At 42.3% G+C, this 20,218-nt stretch overlaps 2 protein-coding genes, 1 non-coding gene and 1 pseudogene across 3 annotated transcripts; 2 read left to right on the forward strand and 2 right to left on the reverse strand.

Moving 5' to 3' along the window:
* Positions 1–619: 619 nt before the first annotated feature.
* CFAP276 (cilia and flagella associated protein 276) lies at positions 620–11,366 on the forward strand. The gene is made up of 5 exons (XM_046021673.1): positions 620–738; positions 9,358–9,474; positions 9,992–10,107; positions 10,467–10,597; positions 11,036–11,366. Exons 1-5 carry the CDS (start codon positions 658–660, stop codon positions 11,104–11,106), a joined length of 516 nt encoding a protein of 171 aa, XP_045877629.1. The 5' UTR covers positions 620–657; the 3' UTR covers positions 11,107–11,366.
* Positions 8,099–8,248, forward strand: LOC123927682 (annotated as a pseudogene).
* Positions 11,367–12,875: 1,509 nt separating the features above from the next.
* LOC123928909 lies at positions 12,876–13,286 on the reverse strand. Its single transcript, XR_006815849.1, has one exon. It is a non-coding gene; the product is annotated as a small Cajal body-specific RNA 2 (non-coding RNA).
* Positions 13,287–14,527: 1,241 nt separating this feature from the next.
* On the reverse strand, positions 14,528–19,893 carry TMEM167B (transmembrane protein 167B). Its single transcript, XM_046021675.1, has 3 exons — positions 19,761–19,893; positions 17,675–17,806; positions 14,528–16,982 (listed from the first exon to the last, which is right to left on the reverse strand). Exons 1-3 carry the CDS (start codon positions 19,768–19,770, stop codon positions 16,900–16,902), a joined length of 225 nt encoding a protein of 74 aa, XP_045877631.1. The 5' UTR covers positions 19,771–19,893; the 3' UTR covers positions 14,528–16,899.
* Positions 19,894–20,218: the final 325 nt, after the last annotated feature.

The raw sequence follows: 20,218 nt of genomic DNA on the forward strand, positions 1-20,218 counted from the left end.
ATAGAAGGAAGATTGAGGCGCCGTCTCACCTCCAGAAGTTACAGCCCGGAAGAGTGACCCCGGTAGATGTTACCTACTGCAACAGCCGCTTCTGGAGATCTTACTTCCATCCCACCAAATCCACCCGTGCCTTTACAACCGGCTCTATGCGAAGCCTTAAGACTTGCTTAACTGAGGTTAAGCAAGGAGGGTTTGCGTTAGCCTGAAATTTTCCAAGCACGACACTTGGGCTCTTCAGTCTCTTAACATCATCATTCTCTCGTTGCTTTGAAAAATTCTTTCGTTAGATGTGAGGGAGAAGGAAATTCCTGGGTCATCTTTCAGGACTTCTTTACTTAACTGAAGTCTTTTGCACGGCGGGAGGCCGACGTTTTTCAACTAAGGCTGCCAAGTGCAAATGCAGGGTTCCCCCGTACGCTCGGTGGCGCTTTCCCCTCTGCGTTCCCGCAAGCTTCCTCCGGAGGGGTCTCCCGCACCGCACCGCCAGGTGGCGCCCTTCTCGAAGGGAATGCACCACAGTCACAGATAGCGGGAGAGTTGCCTGGCAACCGAAAGTGGGCGTTCCAAACAATTGGGACCCGGGATCCTCCGCGTGCGTTGTGTGCGGCTGCGCGGGCTTTCCATCCCTCACACCAGCTTCTCACTCCGCATTTTACCATGCCTTTCACCCGAGACCCTTTCCAGCACCCTACGTTGGATAACGATGAGACCTACCTGGGAAAACTCCGGGCTTCCAAGGTACTGTGGTTTCTTGCGTAGATTCCCACCAAGGGCGATGGCACTCTTCTTTCTGTTGGCGTGATGGGCAGGGATGGTAACTTAAAGCACTCTGGTGAGGACACTGAGTAAGGTACCGGAGAAGTTTGTTTTCTGCTTGCCTCTTGGCTCCACGTTCAGATCTGCTAGCGTTTCAGAGATGCTTTTGAGGAGAGGGAAATAGAGCTCTAGCCCAGAGGAACAAGGGGCTCTCGTTGCCCAAAGCGGTGCTTGGTATAATGAGGATTAAACAGGCCCAGGACCCACCAAGCCACCCCTTGCCCTGTTTGGAAACCTGTTCTCTGAAGAGATATGAGATATGGAATGGGAGAGAATGCTCTAGAAGCCACCATGCCATGCTTTGTACATCTGCCCTCACACCATCTCTGTCTTTTGGTTAATGCTGGAATGTGTTTTTGTATGTGTGTCAGGAATTTAAATTATCTTTTTCTGGCAGAAGTATTTGGGAAGCTTGAAATCGTGCAAAGTAAGGTTAATTCACTAGTAATTGTGGCTTGATAACAGAATCAAGGAGCTTCCTTTCATTTATTCAACATTTATCATTTACTATATGCCAGCATTCTGCTCAACACTGAGGATGTGTAGATGAGTTAGATATGGCTCCTGCTTTAGAGAAACTCTAGTAGAAAAGCTGACAACAGCAGTAGCGAAAATGCTTGCACAACAGCACATGAGTTGTAACAGTTATACTCTGTGTCATATTGCGTGTCAGGAGAACTGGGAGCTTAAAGAAAGCTGCTCAGAACAGGTGAGTTTTCATACCCAAATTTGAGTGAGCTGGACTAGGTGAGGGAGGAGGTGGAATGTGAGTTAGAAAAAAGGAAACAAGAAACAGACATTAAAGGCATGGGGGCACCAGGTGCACGTCCATTGAAAGGAGAGAAAGAGTGGCCTGCTTGGGGCCAAAGAGTCCAGAGTGGCTGGAGCATCAATGTGAGATGGAGGAGGGGAGAGAGCAGGAGCTGGAGTCACCTTTTTGGGCTGGTTGTGCTGTGTACACCATGCTTGTGAGCTAGGATTCCATCCTGGAGGCTCTGGGGAATCACGTCAGGATTTTAAGCACTAGAGTGACACGATCAATGGGTGTTTTAGAAAGCAACGTGGCGTAGATTGGATAGAATGGGAGTGGGGACAAGAAGAATTAGCAAGGAGGCAGGGGCCTCAGAAGGCAGCAGTCTCTAGGAGGAATAACAGGTCTAAATCAGGGGATGACAATGAGGTGCAGATGTGAAAAAGTTGCCAAGGGTAGGACTGATGTACCTTTGTGACTAGATATGGGCCACAAGAAGGGACAAGTCTAGGATAGCTCCTAGGTGCCCGAGGGCTTAATTGATACCATTTACTGAATGAGGCATCCAGGGGAAGCTGGTTTGGGGGGAAAGATGTGCAGATCAGTTATATAGATGTTGCTTTTGTGGTGCCCGTGGGACATTTAAGTGAAGATGAATAGTGGGCACATGGTTGAGAATTCTAGGTTGAAGATATATATCTAGAAGACGCAGTACCCATGTGGTGGTTTAACCCATAGGACGGAATGAGCTCATCCAGTGAAGGTGAGAATATGAAAAACAGAAATGAGACCCCTGAAGAAGGCACTGTCTAAGGGGCAGAGGGAGAAAGTAGAGCTGACAAGGGGGTTGAGCAGTAACAGGTAGAGAGGTAGGAGGACAGCCAGGAAGAGCTGGACCCACAGAGCATGGAGGGAACATTTGAGAGAATCAGAATCATGGTGCCAGAAAAATGCAGTCGTCTGGAAAGGACCCACCTAACCTAGCTAAAGATAAAGAGCATTGGTCACCAGTAAGAGTAGTTTCAGGGGGGCGCCTGGGTGGCTCAGTGGGTTAAAGCCTCTGCCTTCGGCTCAGGTCATGATCCCAGGGTCCTGGGATCGAGCCCCGCATCGGGCTCTCTGCTGGGCAGGGAGCCTGCTTCCTCCTCTCTCTGCCTGCCTCTCTGCCTACTTGTGATTCTGTCTGTCAAATAAATAAATAAAATCTTTAAAAAAAAAAATTAAAAATAAATAAATAAATAAATAAAAGAGTAGTTTCAGGGCTTGCTTGAGAAGGAGGCCAGGCTGCGGTGGCTAAAGAGGGCATGGAAAGTGGGAGGAAGTGAAGATAGTAAATGTTGACTCCTGAAGAAAGTCTAGTTCTGCAGGCAAGGTGAAAGAGTGGTAGCTAGACAGTGATAAAGAAATGAGAGAGAAGCTGGGTATAGGGGATGGACGCCAGGATGGTGCCAGTCTCTGAAGCTCAGGGAAAGGCTAGGTTCAAGGAAGAAAGGTTATTCTTTTTTATTATTAGTTTGGAAGTATAGTTGACTTTCAGTGTTCTCTTCATTTCAGGTGTACAACATAGCGATCTGACAATCCTATAAATTACTCAGTGTTCACCACAGTAAGTGTAGTCAACACCTGTCACCATATGACATTATGACAATAGCATTGACACTCTCCCCGATGCTGCACCTTTCATGCCCACGACTTACTGGAAGTTTGTATCTCTTAATTTCTTCACCTATTTCACCCATATCTCCACCCACCTTCCCTCTGGCAACTGTTAGTTTGTTTTCTGCATTTATGGGTCTGTTTCTGCTTTTGTTTGTTTTGCTTTGCTTTTCAGGCTCCACATATAAGTGAAATAATATGGTATCGGACTCTCTTTGCGTTATTTCACTTAGCTAAATACCCTCTAGCTCCATCCATGTTGTTGAAAATGGCAAGATTTTTCTTCTTTTTATGGCTGAGTAATATTCCATTGGTATAGATAGGTAGATAAACAGATAAAGAATGAAGCTATACATAGATATCACATTTTCTTAATCCATTCATCTATCAGTGGGTACTTTTGTTGCTTCCATATCTCGGCTATTGTAAATAATGCTGCAGTAAATATAGTGCATATATCTTTTTGAATTAGTGTTTTCATTTTCTTTAGGCAAATACCTAGTAGTGGAATTACTGGGTCATGCGGCATTTCTATTTTTAATTTTTTCAGGAGCCTCTATACTGTTTCCCCAATGGCTGCACCAACTTGCATGTTCCCTTTTCTCCACATCTTCACCAACACTTGTTATTTCTTATCTTTTTGACACTAGCCATTCTGACTGGTGTGAAGTGATATTTCATTGTGGTTTTGGTTTGCATTTCCCTGATGATCAGTGATGTTGAGCATCTTTTCATGTGTCTGTCGGCCATTTCTATGTCCTCTTTGGAAAAATGTCTACGTAGGTCCTCTGCCCATTTTTTTAAAATTTTTATTTATTTATTTTTTCAGCATAACAGTATTTATTGTTTTTGCACAACACCCACTGCTCCATGCAATACGTGCCCTCCCTATTACCCACCACCTGGTTCCCCCAACCTCCCACCCCCCGCCCCTTCAAAACCCTCAGGTTCTTTTTCAGAGTCCATAGTCTCTCATGGTTCACCTCCCCTTCCAATTTCCCTCAACTTCCTTCTCCTCTCCATCTCCCCATGTCCTCCATGCCATTTGTTATGTTCCACAAATAAGTGAAACCATATGATACTCGACTCTCTCTGTTTGACTTATTTCACTCAGCATAATCTCTTCCAGTCCCGTCCATGTTGCTACAAAAGTTGGGTATTCATCCTTTCTGATGGAGGCATAATACTCCATAGTATATATGGACCACATCTTACTTATCCATTCGTCCGTTGAAGGGCATCTTGGTTCTTTCCACAGTTTGGCAACCGTGGCCATTGCTGCTATGAACATTGGGGTATAGATGACTCTTCTTTTCACTACGTCTGTATCTTTGGGGTAAATACCCAGTTGTCTCTGCCCATTTTTTAATCAGATTGGGGTTTTTGGTGTTGAGTTGTATGAGTTCTTGATATATTTTGGATATTAATTCCTTACCAGATATAGCACTTGCAAATATCTTCTTCCATTCACTAGGTTGTCTTTTCATTTTGTTGATGGCTTTCTTGGTGCGAGAGCTTTTTATTTTGGTGTAATCCCAATAGTTTATTTTTGCTTTTGTTTCCCTTCCCTGAGGAGATATATCCATAAATATGTTGATAAGGCTAACATCTTAAGAAATTACTGCCTGTTTTCTTTTAGAATCTTTATGGTTTCAGTTCTCACATTTAGGTTTTTAATCCACTTTCATTTTATTTTTGTGTATAGTGTAAGATAGTGGCTAGTTTCATTGTTTTGTATGTAGCTGCCAAGTTTTCCCAGCACCATTTATCAAAGAAGCTGTCTTTTCCTCATTGTATATTCTTGCATCCTTTTTCATAGATTAATTGACCATATAAGTAAGCATGGGTTTATTTCTTGGCTCTCTCTCCTACTCCACTGTTCTGTGTTTCTCATTTTGTGCCAGTACTGTGTTGGTTTTTTTTTTTTTTTTTAAGTTTATGTATTTGTTTTAGCAATCTCTACACCCAGCTTAAGGGTCAAGCTCATGACCCCCAAATCAAGAGATGCATGTTTTTCCAAGCAAGCCAGCCAGATGCCCCACGTAATATATTGTTTTGATTATTATAGTTTTGTAGTTTATCTTGAAATCTAGGATTGTGGTACCTTCAGCTTTGTTCTTTCTCAAGATTGCTTTGATATTCAGAATCTTTTGTGGTTCCATAAATTTTAGGATTATTTTTTTCTAGTCCTGTGAAAAATGCTATTGGCATTTTGATGGGGATTGCACTGAATCTGTAGATTGCTTCCAGTAGTATGGACATTTTTTTTTCCTTCCCCATTTTATTTATTTTTTCAGCATAACAGTATTCATTCTTTTTGCACAACACCCAGCGCTCCATGCAAAACGTGCCACCACCTGTTCCCCCAACCTCCCACCCCTGACCCTTCAAAACCCTCAGGTTGTTTTTCAGAGTCCATAGTCTCTTATGGTTCGCCTCCCCTTCCAATTTTTTTTTTTTTAATAAACATATAATGTATTTTTATCCCCAGGGGTACAGGTCTGTGAATCGCCAGGTTTACACACTTCACAGCACTCACGATAGCACTTACCCTCCCCAATGTCCATAGCCCCCTCCCCCCTCCCAATCCCACCCCCCCCCCCAGCAACCCCCAGTTTGTTTTGTGAGATTAAGAGTCATTTATGGTTTGTCAGTATGGACATTTTAACAACATTAATTTTTCCAATCCATGAGCATGATATATCTTTCCATTTGTGCTGTCTTCAATTTCTTTCATCAGTGTCTTATAATTTTCAGGTCTTTCACTGCCTTGGTTAAATTTATTCCTAGATTTTTTATTATTTTTGGCGCAATCATAAATGCGATCCTGAGATCATGACCTGAGCCAAAGGCAGAGGCTTACCCACTGAGCCACCCTGGCGCCCCAACAGAATTCTTTAATTTTGTATTCTGTAACTTTAGGGAATTCATTTATTAATTCTAACAGTTTTTTGGTATTTTATGGGGTTTTCTATATATAATATTGTGTCATGTGCAAATAGTGAGGGTTTTACTTCTTTCTTAACAATTTGGATGCCTTTTACTCCTTTTTCTTGTCTGGTTTCTGTAGCTTAGACTTCCAATACTATGTTGAATAAAAGTGGTGATTGTGGGCATCCTTGTTTTGTTCCTGAACTTGGAAGAAAATCTTTCAGTTGTCACCATTGAAATTGATGTTAACTATGGATTTTCATATTTACCTTTATCATGTTGAGATACATTCCCTCTAAACCTACTTGTTGTGATTTTTAATAATAAACAGGTGTTGTGTTTTGTCAAATACTTTTTCTGCATCTATTGAGATGATCATATGGTTTTTATCCTTCCTCTTGTTAATGTGATATATCACATTGATTTGTGAATACTGGCCCTATCCCTGCATTGCTGGAAAAAAAACCCCACTTGATCATAGTGAATGATCCTTCAAATGTATTATTGAATTTAGTGTACTAATATTTTGTTGAAGATAGTGTACTAATATTTTGTTCATCAGGAATATTGGCTTACAGTTTTCTTTCATTCATAGTGGCGTCTGTCTGATTTTGGTATAAGGGTAATGCTGGCCATGTAGAATGAATTTGGAAGTTTTCCTTCCTCTTCTATTTTTTGGAATAGTTTGAAAACAATAGGTATTAACTCTTCCTTAAATGTTTGGTAGAATTTGTTTGTGAAGCTATCTGGTCCTGCACTTTTGTTTGTTGGGAGTTTTTTGAATTACCATTTCAATTTTGTTACTAGTAATTGGTCTGTTCAAATTTTCTATCTCTTCTTGATTTAGTTTTGGAAGATTCTATGTTTCCAGGAATTTATCCATTTTTCTAGATTGTCCAATTTGTTGGCATATAATTTTCATAGTATTTTGTTATAATTCTTTGTGTTTCTGTGATGTTGGTTTATTATTTCTTCTTCTTCATTTCTAATTTTATTTAATTCCTTGCTCTCTCTCTCTCTCTCTTTTTTCTGATAAATCTAGCTAAAGGTTTATCAGTTTTATGTTTTCCAAGAACCAGCTCTTGGTTTCATTTGGTTTCCTGGATCTTTGTATATATGTGTTTGTGTGTTTGAGTCTCATTTATTTCTGCTCAGATCTTTATTATCTCCTTCCTTCTACTGACTTTGTTGGCTCTTCGTTAGGCTTTGTTTGTTCTTTTTTTCTATTTTCTTTAGATATAAGATTAGATTGAGATTTTTCTTGTTTCTTGAGGTAGGCCTGTGTCACTATAAAATTTCCTCCTAGAACTCTAAGACTTTGGACAGACAGTTGTGTTTTCATTTTCATTTTCTCTATATTTCTCTATTTCCTGATTTCTTGGTTGACCCATTGGTTGCTCAGTAGCATGTTGTCTAACCTCCGTGTTTTTGTTTTCCAGGGTTTTTTTCTCCTAATTGATTTCTAGTTTCATACCATTGTGGTTGGAAAAGTTGCTTGATGTGATTTCAGTCTTCTTAAATTAATTGAGACTTGTTTTGTGGTCTGACATGTGATCTTTCCTAGACAATGCTCCACGTACTCTGGAAAAGAATGTGTATTCTGGTGCTTTGGATGGAATGTATATATCTATTGTGTCCATCTGATCTAATGCATTGTTCAAAGCAATCAATTCCTTCTTGATTTTCTGTCTGGATGGTTTATCCATTGATGTAAGTGGGTATTAAAGTCCCCTAGTATTGGTGTATTACTGTCAGTTCTTCCTTTATGTCTATTTATATTTGCTTTATGTATTTAGGTGCTTCTATTTTGGGTACATAGCTATTCACAATTATGATATCTTCTTATTGGATTGATGCCTCTATCACCATGTAATGCCCTTATTTGACTCTTGCTACAGTCTTTGTTCTAAAGTTTATTTTGTCTAATATGAGTATTGCTACCCAATTGCTTCTCGGCCTTTTGGCTAAGATCAAGTGTAGTATGAGTATTGCTACCTAGCTCTTTTTTTTTTTTTTTTTTGGCTTCCATTTGAATAGATTATCTTTTTCCATTCATAAGGGTTATCCCTGAGTTAAAGGTATACCCCTTTCTTTGAGATGGAAGGACACTGGATGTGAGGATGGTATTCATACTTGACAGTCTTGACTTTCTCAATGAAAGACAGTCTCATTCTTCTGCTAAATGAGGGCATGTGAGGCTTATGTAGTCTTTAAGGAATGGGAGGAGAACTGCCTATGCCTGCATCATATATTTGTAGTTTTCTTGTTTCATTTGTCATTTTTTTTGGTGATAGCGCATTGTCTGATACATACTATCCAATTAATGTCTAACTGACCTGAGTTACACAGCACTGCCGTATGTAGAAGGGAAGGGCGTTCCAACACTGGATAGGTTGAATTTGATCTCTACTAGGTTGAAACTGTACTCACAGTCATTATTCAAACAGTATTTAGTTTTTGAACACCAAGTGTTGGGTTGCAGTACTAGGTATAGAGTATAGTGAACAATATGTCATTTTTACATTAAATGGCAAAATCAGTTACATGCTTTTCCCATTCATGCTTATCCGGTTCTATTTAGAAGACTGACTCTTCAGTGTACTTTTTCTATGACACTTCTGCAGCCACATGACCCTTCCCTGCTTACTGCAATCTTTTTCTCTTCCTGCTTGGACACTGCACTCTCCCGATTCTTTTGACTCTGACTACCTTAGCGTCCTCTCTTCTCCTCTCTCCCCATTATAATATTGTGCAATCATGAGCCCTTTTGGCCACCCCCCTTTTGTAGGCATCAGCCACTACTTCATGTGGATGACCTCCAGACCCCTATACTTGTTCCGAGCTCTCCTCCAAGTTTCACACTTCCCATTTTCCACCTGTTGACCGCATTTGGACAATGTATCTTTTCTTCAAACTCAGTATATCTAAACCTGAGATCATCATCTTTCTTATCTTCTCCACGCTCTTCACCCCGTCCCACTCCACCCCTTTTTCTGTATTCCTGGCCTACTTCTGTCAGTTCTAAGATTGAAAACAGGAGCATCAAAAGCCTGGGAGTTTTGCTTCGTGTCGTTCTTCCCTTTGAAGATATCCCCCTGAGGTTCAGTTAAAATAGGCTGGAATAAGGAGATGGATGTCACCGAAGCTATCACATCAGCAAGGCCTCCTATAACCAGGTCCTGCGTGTGGTTTCTCTTTTGCAGAAACTGCCATATAAGAACCCAGCTCACCTTGCTCAGCAACAGGAACCCTGGAGTCGGCTCAGCTCAACTCCCACAATCACCTCCATGAGGCGGGATGTTTATTTTTTTGATCCTGAGGTACCTATAGCATTGAAATGCTATTTCTCTTTACATCTGCGTAAGACTCATGAATCTCATTTTTGAAAGGTCATCTGTCCTTCATGGCGTCAGCATCTTTACTTTGTCCCCAGTCCAAGGTCCTACCAAATCTAAAACCTAACACTAATTTATTTGGCCTCTGGGAAGTTGGAAGGCTTGTGTTTTGTCCAGTTGATTATCTGGAGCAAATAATTTTCTCACCAGACTTTTTACTCTTCTGATTATAACCAGAAACGAGGTAAGGCCCAGTAACCCCAAGTGAAGGACAATATGATGTCCATAGCTCCTGTGAGAGCTCACCCCTCATTAGACCTAAGCCTGACACAATTCTATATTGAGAAGAGTTAAAATGTCCTTGGTATGTAAGGAGTTGGTGGACTTCAGGCCCAAAAGGGGTTCATTCTGCTTTTGGGGAAAAAGCAGAACCCAACAGAACATGACTAGAGTTGGCGTGGAGGTAGCACGCTAACCCTGGGGGGACTGACTTCCTCTGTAGATACCAAAGGATGACCTGGATTTCCGCTTAGCAGCCTTGTACAACCACCACACAGGGACATTCAAGAACAAAAGTGAGATACTCTTGCACCAGGAGACTACCCAGGATACCCATGGGTAAGTGGTGGAGGCAGAGCCTCTCCACCCTAAGGACAATGCCATCTAGTCATGTAAGTTAAATTGTCACCTGGGAAATAAAAATTATCAGTAGGTACTCATTTGTAGACCCATTCCTGTGCTTTTTACATCTGTATCTATAATGCAATTTCTGTATTTTTATTTACTAAAAGGAATAAAGATCCTCCAGCATTGTGCTCATGTGTATGAACAAACAAAATCTTCAGTTAATTCCTAGAGGGCAAAAAGGGCCTTTGGCTGCACTATTTTTGAGGCTGCATGCAACTCTCATTCCCTCCTCACCTTTCTTCTTCTGATTGATTTCACTCTTCCCTGTTCTTCCCCATACCATCTTCTAGAATCATCAAGACCCAAATCCCTGGAGAACTTTTACCCCCTCCTCCACCACCTTCCATCACTTCCCGGTCTAACATCAGATACTGGATCAACCCTAAGAAGGAGTCTATCCACAGCATCCAGGGATCCATAGGTAAGGGTTAGAAGACTGGAGGGGCAGATGGGTGGTACCAGAGTTTTTTTAAATTGACCCAGGAATCAGGGAGTTGAGGTGATTGGTCATTAGGGAACTTCAGGGATAACTGAAGGTCTTGGAGTAGTAGTGGCTAAGCTGGCACATTATTAGACTAATACCAGAGGACATACTGCCTAAAAGCTAGGAAATGAAATCCATTTTTCAGAGCTTTTAACTCAGGCTTAGGTCTAAGGGACAAAATGTGTAGCAAAGGGCAGAAACCTGGGAATGGAAGACCTACAGCTGTCTCCATCAGTCCTCTCTATAGGTCAGTTTCCCCAGCTATTAAAAGAACCTTCTCCACAGCACCCATAAATGTGTGGGTGATTACAGGTTCCCAGAAAAGGCAAAGGATTTGAAATTCACAGCCTACCCCCTGTTCTCTTTTCTCCACAGTGTCCCCTCACACTGCAGCCACCAATGGAGGCTACTCCCGAAAGAAAGATGGTGGCTTCTTCTCTACCTAATGTTGACAGGCCCCTGGACTAATTAATCATAGTGGAACATCAGCTGCCCACCTCCATTAAATAGATTTGTGCTGGATGAAGCCTGAAGTGTGTTACCCATGGCCTAAGAGTTGCCACTTGACGCTCTTAAAATGTGGGAGGGAAGTTTCCCAACTTTAGAAACTAGTCCTATTGGACATTTTTGCCATTTGTTAAGTCATCTTGCTGAAAAGCTAAGGATCTAGAACAAAACAGCATATGGGGCACCTTCAAGGCTCAGGTGATTAACTATCTCTGTTAATCTCAGCTCGGGTCTTGGGGTCATGAGTTCAGGCCCCACATAAGGCTGGGTATGGAGTCTACTTTAAAAAAAAGAAAAAGAAAAAAAGGTTTTGGCAGGGGACAGGTATTTATATTTCGTAAATTGGGCTCATTCCAAACATAGATATATCAACATTTCTTGCAAACTTGTATGTCAGCCACTGAGCTAAGTGTCAGGGACATAGCCTATTCTCTTAATGAGCTTACCACACCATGATTCTTTTAACATTTACGCTGACGTCACACTTAACGTATTTCAGACCTTCCGGATTTAGTCATCGCCCGGGCTCTACTTTTCGGTAAGGGTTCCATCTTCCTGGACCTGGCTCCTTGCTACTGTTCATTCTCTAATTCTGCTGTCTTTTTGCCTGGGAGTCAGTTCCCTTTTGTCAGTTTATGCTGTGAAATACAGTCCTTGCTTATTATAAATGTGGTTCAACAACCTGGTGCTTGGGTTTGAAGGTATCAAAAAACATGCATTAATGTGGTTTCTAAAATTTTTTTTTTTTTAAGATTTTTATTTATTTATTTGACAGAGAGAGATCACAAGTAGGCAGAGAGGCAGGCAGAGAGAGTGAGAGAGAAGCAGGCTGCCTGCCGAGCAGAGAGCCCGATGCGGGACTCGATCCCAGGACCCCGAGATCACGACCCGAGCCAAAGGCAGCGGCTTAAACCACTGAGCCACCCAGGCGCCCTGGTTTCTAAAATTTTAAGTCACTCAGGGGAACCTGCTGTTAGATTGGACAAGAAATGGCAGAATTTTCAGAATATTGTAGGGTAAATTCCCATTTCTAAGTTTGGACAACATATGCATTGTTGAATAATTCAGATATGAAAGAGTTTCTTCCTGTTACTCAGGTACAAGGTCCTTAAATTCCATTGAAGTATCGCGGATCCTCTTCCAGAGATACTCCAACCTATTCAGAACATCTGCTGCCAAGTGGCAATAACAAGTTTCACTTCACATTATTTAGAATAGCTGAAAGTGGCAGAGAGGGGTGACTCTCTAGCTAATCATCTCATACAAGTTGATACTGAGTATTAAAAAATGTATTACCGTGACCCGTAAATCGAATCTTAAAAATATAGACTCGTGGACCTCCCTAATAATTCTAATTCAGTAAATCGGGGGCGGAGGGGGGTGTCCCCGGAATCTGACTTTTTATAAGCTCTCCAAGTTCCCTTATGGAGATATATATATGTATAACCTTCAGCGGCATATACTGTACAGGGGGTCACCAGTGTTAGTACCATACAAAGAGTCATCACACGTCGGGCCTAAAGTAAAAGCGGAAAGGGACTAGGGTAAAGCACTGCAGCACCCAACAAGGCGTCCGTGCCCTTCCCGCTCCCGCAGGTCGGGCGGTAGCTCCTTCACCCCCGCCTCAGCACCCAGCGCCGGGCCCCGCCGCCGCCGCCTTTTAACGTTTAGCCCCAATGCCACGGGCGATCACGCTCCGGGGCCGGGCTCAGATCAGAATCGCCTCGATAATCAGCGGCCCGAGACAAGCCCGGCCTCGTCTATCTGATCAATTCATCACTTCTGAGCGCCGGGCCCCGTTAAGACCAGCTCCGGGACCGCGGCGTTGCCGCCGCCCAAAGGGCCTCGCTGCACATAGCCCCGAAGAGGGGGCTTCGCAGGAGGGGAGCTTTTCATCTCGGGTCGGCCCGGCGGGGCTACGGTCGCAACCCGATCAAATAAGATCAAGGTGTAGGCGGGGGGAGGGGCTCAGGGAAGGGCGCTCACACTCGTCTTGCACGCCTCATGCGCACACTCACACATTCGCGCGTCCATTCACTCAGCACACACGCGCCATCCACGCAGCACCGTAGCAACTCACAACACAACCGATCCCCAAGCCGTGCTCCCTCCGGGAAGGGACCGGAACTCTCACCCTCTTTTAAATCTCTCCGCCCCCCCCCGCCTCGGAGGATTATGGGAGGAACCACTGAGCTCAGCTTCTCCCTCGGTGTGCGCTTTGCTGCCCCCGCGTGGCCCGGAGGGGAACCCGGGTCCCAAAGAAAAGCAGGACACGTTCCCACAATACTAAACTGTGATTGTCTTAAGATCTTTGTGCAGGTACATGCTTATATCCGTATATATAGCTTTCCTTTGGTCTTTGACCCAAGTCTTTGATTCATCTTCTGAATATAAGATGATTCAGTGTAGGGGGTTTATAGGTGACCTACTGCTTTCCCATGGAAAGGCAAATCTTGGTCACTAACCCGTATCAGCTTCTCCAAGACCTCCTTCCCCCAGGGGAGAAGGAAAATACCATTTTAGCAAAAAGAAAGGTGGGAATAGATTATTTAAATCCAATGTCTTGGTAGTCAGGATACTGTGAAATGAGTAAAAGTAGGAAGGCACATCCCTGGCATTTACAAGAGCCCCCTTGTTACCGGGAACTTGACGCGATCTATGGCATTCATATTGCTGAACCTTCACTTAACTTTCACATCCATTACAGCATGTCTAACTTTCAAACTCCAGAATAAGTAGTGAAAAAAAAAGTAGTGTTTATATAATGCAAATTAGCTCAATTCATACCGAGGAACACACTTTTAATGTCTCAGTTCCTTCTTTCTCCTTCTTCAATGAAAAAGGTATGTGTGTGGGTAGGATAAATCAGAATTTTGTGAATTTATAATTGGTAACTGTGCCAGTTCCACCATACACTTGGAATAAACAAATAGGGGGATACTATCCATTTATGTGCCATGGCTGGTTAACCTGATAACCTCATTTGAATGAAGTTTATGGCTGGTAATAACATATTTGTCTTCTAATAGCAGTGGTAGATAAAATGTATTATTGTCTGCCTTATTTAACATGCTTCAAAACTTATTCATATATATATATATATACATGTACATATATATATATATATATATATATATATATATATATAAGCTGATACATGTATCAGCTCCCTCAAAGGAAAAAACCGCACCTTCACAAATTCTAAACTATATCATATATTTGGTGACCATCACAAGGGGTCAACTGGAATAATGATATTCACTAATGTAAATTAAAAAGGTATACTTCGGTAGAACCAAGGGGAGTATTGAACAACGTTCAATGAATTCATCATGTGACAAATAAAATGGACAAAAATGGTAGGGAAAGAAATTTTATTTTCAAGGATTTGTGCAGACAATGGTGAATAAAAATTTGTATTTTAACTATAAAAGGCTGACTTCATTCCATCCTGGCATTCAGAGCTTATGGTAATGCCAGTTTGAATCTGAGGCAATATCGCTATCCCCATTCTTCCACCCCAAAAGACTCCCTCAGAGGAACAACTTCCTACAGTTTTCACTCAAAAAACATATGACACATCAACCAAAGCAATGACTTAAACAGCCTTCTGCTTCTCTGCTTGCATAAAGGCAAGAAATGAAATAAGCTGTGTATTTGTTTCTTGCTGCAAATTGCCTTCATCCTGTGTACTTTTTGGTACATTCTCTTAGGAAAACATCTCAAAATATAACAATTTAGGTCAAGATGACCCACCCGGGAGGCTGTAAAAATTGGTTTCAACGCCTAGAACTGTGAAATGAAATGGGTTTAAAATCCGAAGCAGCCCCTCACTGAGCTTACAGACATTAGCCCTATTGGAAAACAAGTCATTAAAGCTACAAAATAATAAGTGCAAAACATGCTGAACCTGTATTTCCAGGGAGTAGCCTTCCTGCTGGCCAACAGGTCCCAAACACACCTACAAGGTGTAACTCTTCTTTTCTGTTCCAATAGATGTCCTTTCCCTCGTGTGAAAGATCCTCAGAAGTGTCAATGGAAAACATATTAATCATTGAAATTGATTTACCCTGTGGGCCAATTCTTGAAGAGACAAAAAAGCCACAATTCTGAGACGATTAAACGAGTAGTGTTTACTTGAGGACTTTTTACACCTCTAGAAACTCTCAAACCACTAAACTGGCTTATTTCAGAACCTAAACTTCCTAGCAGCTTTTCTTTGGAGAAAAGACAAAAGACAATTTCCTGCCACACAGGGGTCAACCACAACTGATTTGTCCACAGTCAAGTTTTACTGGAATGGACAATTCAATTGGTTCCTATTTTGATGCCTGCTTTTTACAATAATGAGACTCTTTTTTTAAATGGAGAAGTCTTCCCTTCAAATGTTGAGTCATCTAAAATGATCTGTGTAAGAGTTGCCATATCCATGGAAAAGCCCATTAATCCCCATTGCAAACATGTTTTACTTTAGAAAACACCCTCATTTTATTTGTGTATTCTGTGCCTTTCCAAACATGCCCATGAATAGCAGCAACTTCTCTCACTCATTTCAATTTATCATGTTCTTATAATACAAAGAACTTCCAAGAGATAGGTAGAGAGTACTCCAATATGAGGGAAACTAAGAGTTGCCCAAGAAAAACAAGTGATCAATTAAAAATTGCCATAATAACCCAGACTCAAACAAAGTAAGGTTGTGTCTTGGATAACATGACAAAACATTCATCTAACATCACAATAAATTCTTAAACTAGATGACCTTACTAGTGTATTAATTATATACTAGACTTCTTTTACCCTAACTGCAAATATATTAAAAATTGTTTCTTCAATACTTTCTCTTTCCCCTAGTGGTGGCATTTAAGACTGAGTAACACTATTTAGCACTCAGTAATTCAGAGCACATAAAAAGGCTTTAGGAAAATTGCAACGGTGGATTCATTTTCCATATACCATTTGATAGGATCAAGTCTCCTTTGGGGGATATCGGTAAACAGAACATTTTTCCTTATCAAGTTACCGCTTTCTGGTCTCATTATGGACAGTTAATTCCCAAATCTTATGTAGGGCCGGATTTTCTTGGCAAACTCTTGAGCTACCAACACACAGTACATTTATTTCATCTGTCCTCTTTTTGCAGTGAGGACCATGTCTCTCTCTCTCATATTCCCAGATGGGTATATGAAAGAGAAATTTCCAAAGCCAAAAAATTTTCTTGGCATTGTGTAACTCCTGTTCCCCACCCCCCTCCACCCCACCAACTCACCCCCTCCCATCCTCACCAATTTGCCAAATCCAAATCAAACAGTGAAGGAAAAAAAAAAAAAAAGTCTTGAAAATTCTCTCTCTTCTCAAGAGGTGTGAATACTGAGCCTCAGTTTGAAAAGATCCTGATGATGGGCTGAAGAACAGAATAGGTGACAGGTTTTTATGCAGGAGGTATGTAATCTTATCACTGTGGGGTGTAATTTATCTGGACATCATATGCTCTCTGCTGAGGACTGATTCACACAGATCCAAGGAAGTTGGCCTTCTGGAGTCCCCGAAGCATAAATAATGTTTGTAACCATGAGGAATTCCCCCCCCATATGGTAGGGGCAAATGCTGTGGTGTCATCTTGGGGACTTTGATGATTTCAGCTGAGCTCTCTTATGCTGGGCCCAGGCCCCGGACAGTTTCTTCACCCTCATCCTCTTGGTTGGCAGCTGAAGAGATGGATGCTTTGGAATTCATTTTACAAACAGGACATAAAAGGCCATTACAACACAGGCGATTGCCACAGCAGCGTGCAGCCTGGTTCCAATCACAGCGGCTGGCAGACAAAAGTAAAAAGAGAAAAGAAATCACACCCTGCCTTTCATGTAAGTCCTCATTTTCAAGGTGGTATTTTGAAATCTCTAGTCACGATGAAGAGACCTATCAAGGTTCTCAAGAACCCACCCGGGGATGCATTTAAATACTAGCCATAAGCCATAGGTTCTAGGTGAATACACTATTTGTATTTTGTATTTTTTGTAGTTTGTATTTTGTTCTATTTTGAAAAAAGATTTAGGTAGGTAGGATATACCCTTAATAAAAAGTAAAAAAAAGCATCTGAGTTAATGAACTCGGTCTTTTTTTTTTTTTTAAAAGATTTTATTTATTTATTTGATAGAGACACGAGAGAGAGAGGGAAAAGAAGCAGGGGGTTTGGGAGAGGAAGAAGCAGGCTTCCTGCCAAGCAGGGAGCCCGATGCAGGGCTCGATCCCAGGAGGCTGGGATCATGGCCTGAGCCAAAGGCAGATGCCCAACGACTGAGCCACCCAGGCGCCCCAATGAACTCAGTCTTAAAAGAGACTCCAATATATTCTTTTCCGAAAGTCAGAAAAACTTTTCATTGGGAGAATATTAAAATTACCTTGATGCTAAAATAAACTTATGTAAAAGTGGAACCAAACACACTGCAGGCCAATCCCCCTCCCCCGTACACTTAGTAGCACCCCACTGTCCAGGAATGATCATACCTTTGTAAAACACACCCCAAACTCCCTTCTTCTCTGATAGCAGCCAGGTTTTGAGACGAGGTACCTTCTTGAAGTAAGCACAGGTGCAAACAAAGAGCAAACCAAACACCAGAATCCCGTCCAAGGAGTACACTGTTACAGAAAGAAAAAAAAACACAAATACACCTTTGGTACAAGTCTAGCTTGCGATAGGTGATCCCATTTGGGAACTCCAAAGAGAACAGAATGATATAATATCAAGATGCTAAAATCAAAAAAAAAAAAAAAAGATGCTAAAATCAACTAGCAATGCCAACTCTTGACAAGATTGAGCCAAAATCCTGGGACTAACAAGGTTACTTCATTGTTCCCCAAATTGCTTGTAGACAACCCCCTTAGGAAGATTTCACTGCACCCTCTCTTCCCCTTTCAAGAGCTATAAGTCCTGAGAAGAGTGCATCACAAATCAGTCTCCCAGGAATGGCCAGTGTTGGTAAAAATTTGAGAGAGGCGTAAGAATCCTTGAAGCCTGAGCTGAGGAAAGTACCCATGTTGCTATTATCAGTCACTCATGTGATAAAGGAGAGCCAGATGTTTAGCCAAGTCTCTCAAATCTGCCTTGGTTGAAGAATATGTTAAGGCAAAAACTAAAGCTTAATTGGAAAGAGCAAGAGTTAGAGTTCATAAAACTATAATTTTCCTATGCTTATCTTACACCTCATGCACAATACTCTACTTACAAACCAAATTTCAGCTAGAATAACATATTCTTGTTAAAAAGTATTTGAGGTATAACATAGAACAATTGTGGAAAAGAGCGTTGAACAATTAGTTCTTTTTCTTGCATATGTAAAACAAGCTATTTCTTGTACATGTAAGCACAATGAAGCACCTAACTGCAAAAAAAAAAAAAAAAAAAAAAAAAAAATTCAGACCATAAAAGGAGGGAAGGTAACTAAAATTTACTCAGTGATTATTACATATCAGACTGCTCTTTTATTTCCTGGCTTGGATGATTTCTTCCTCCAGTGATGTTCCTTCTGGTACTGTGCTTAGTAACTTCAGACCTGTGACTTGCCCAGGAAGCTTTAAAAGGGTATTTTACATCATCAGTAGCTGCCAGTTCCACACCACTCTATATCCCTCTCTCCAGTAAAGCTATCTCATAGCCAGCTGTCACATGAGAAAGCGTCCAGTAAATTAACACATACATGCAATTCTTATGATGAATGATAGTTTAATATATTCTTTTACTTTCATAAGTTCTTGCAGACAATGCCAAAATTTACAAGGAGGTGAAATCTGAGTCCCCACTGCCAGGCTTCTAAGAAATGCCTTCCTGTGCCCCTCAAATCTTACTAGGAGGCCTTCCCTTCTTTCCTGTAAAGCTGACTCGAAAGACCATGAAAGTCCTGCTTCCTGCACCTCCCTGGAATTCGGCAATCATGTCTATAAAGTGTTTGAAGGCGTCTGGAAAATTAGGTCGGATAAACAGGGTTGCAACTGCCACATCGTTTAGAAGAGGCAGTGTCTAAACCCAACCCCTGCAACACTAGCCAGGATCTCCAGATTACTCTCAAGCAGGACTTCAGAATCAAACGAGAAAGCTTTCTGACATTTTTTTCAAAACAGGAACTTTGTTTAAAGGTCTACATTCGCCTCCAAAAAGTGTGAGGCTTGACACTCTGTGATTTTTTGGTCCTCCCGACGAAGCTACGGTCCGAAAGTATGAAAACGTAGGGGCTGAGAGGAGGATCCTCTCTCTTCCCTGGTGCAAAACCAATAGTTCAACTGTGACTGGCCTGCCCAGAAGTCTTGCAAGGGCTAGAACGAACTTTTTAGGAAGGGAGAAGAGAAAGCACAGACTTTCTCTTCCTAAGGACTGAGGACTCGGGGTGTGGAGACGAAAGGCACTGGTATTTCTAGATGGGCACTGGACGGGGGAACCGCGGAAGGGTTTGGGGAACAAGAGTTCGGGGCACTGAAAGGCCACGGTGGGGCTGGGCTGGGAGGGGGCGGGGAGAATGGCCACGTCAGTCCCGGCCCCGCCCGCCACGTTTCCCCTCGTCCTTTACTCTCATTCTCCACTCTGGGTATTGGCTCTCACCGTTCGTCATGGCGGCTGGGCCCGGGCCTGGCTAGGGGGTCCGGGATCAGCTGTGAGTGGTATCAGTGAAGACTGGAGAACCGAGCTCCGTGTTGACACTTCCCGATCGGGGCCGCAGCGACGGGAGTAGGCGTTGTACGCAGGCGCAAGGGCAGAGAGGCGAGCGCCGAATGCACTCAGGAGTGGCTAGCAGATTGCGGAGCTAGGGGACTCGTATGGGCGGTGCTTGCTGTGTACATACGCGTGAGAAGAGGGCCTTCCGGGAGGCTTCTGAAGTGGCCATGGTAGCCACATTTTTCTGGGTGTCTTTGCGGCAGTAGCGCGGGAGCCTAACCTGACCTGTTCATGTCGGTGAATTTGGATAGGTAAAGGCTTGCAGCTTTGCACTTTTTTCTGCGCTGTGACAGCTGGTGTGTGTGTGTGTAAGCCGCAACCTTCCTGCGACGGAAAGGTCTCGG

Source organism: Meles meles, chromosome 1 (genome assembly GCF_922984935.1).
Source record: "Meles meles chromosome 1, mMelMel3.1 paternal haplotype, whole genome shotgun sequence".
In the NCBI taxonomy this organism is placed as follows: Eukaryota; Metazoa; Chordata; class Mammalia; order Carnivora; family Mustelidae; genus Meles; species Meles meles.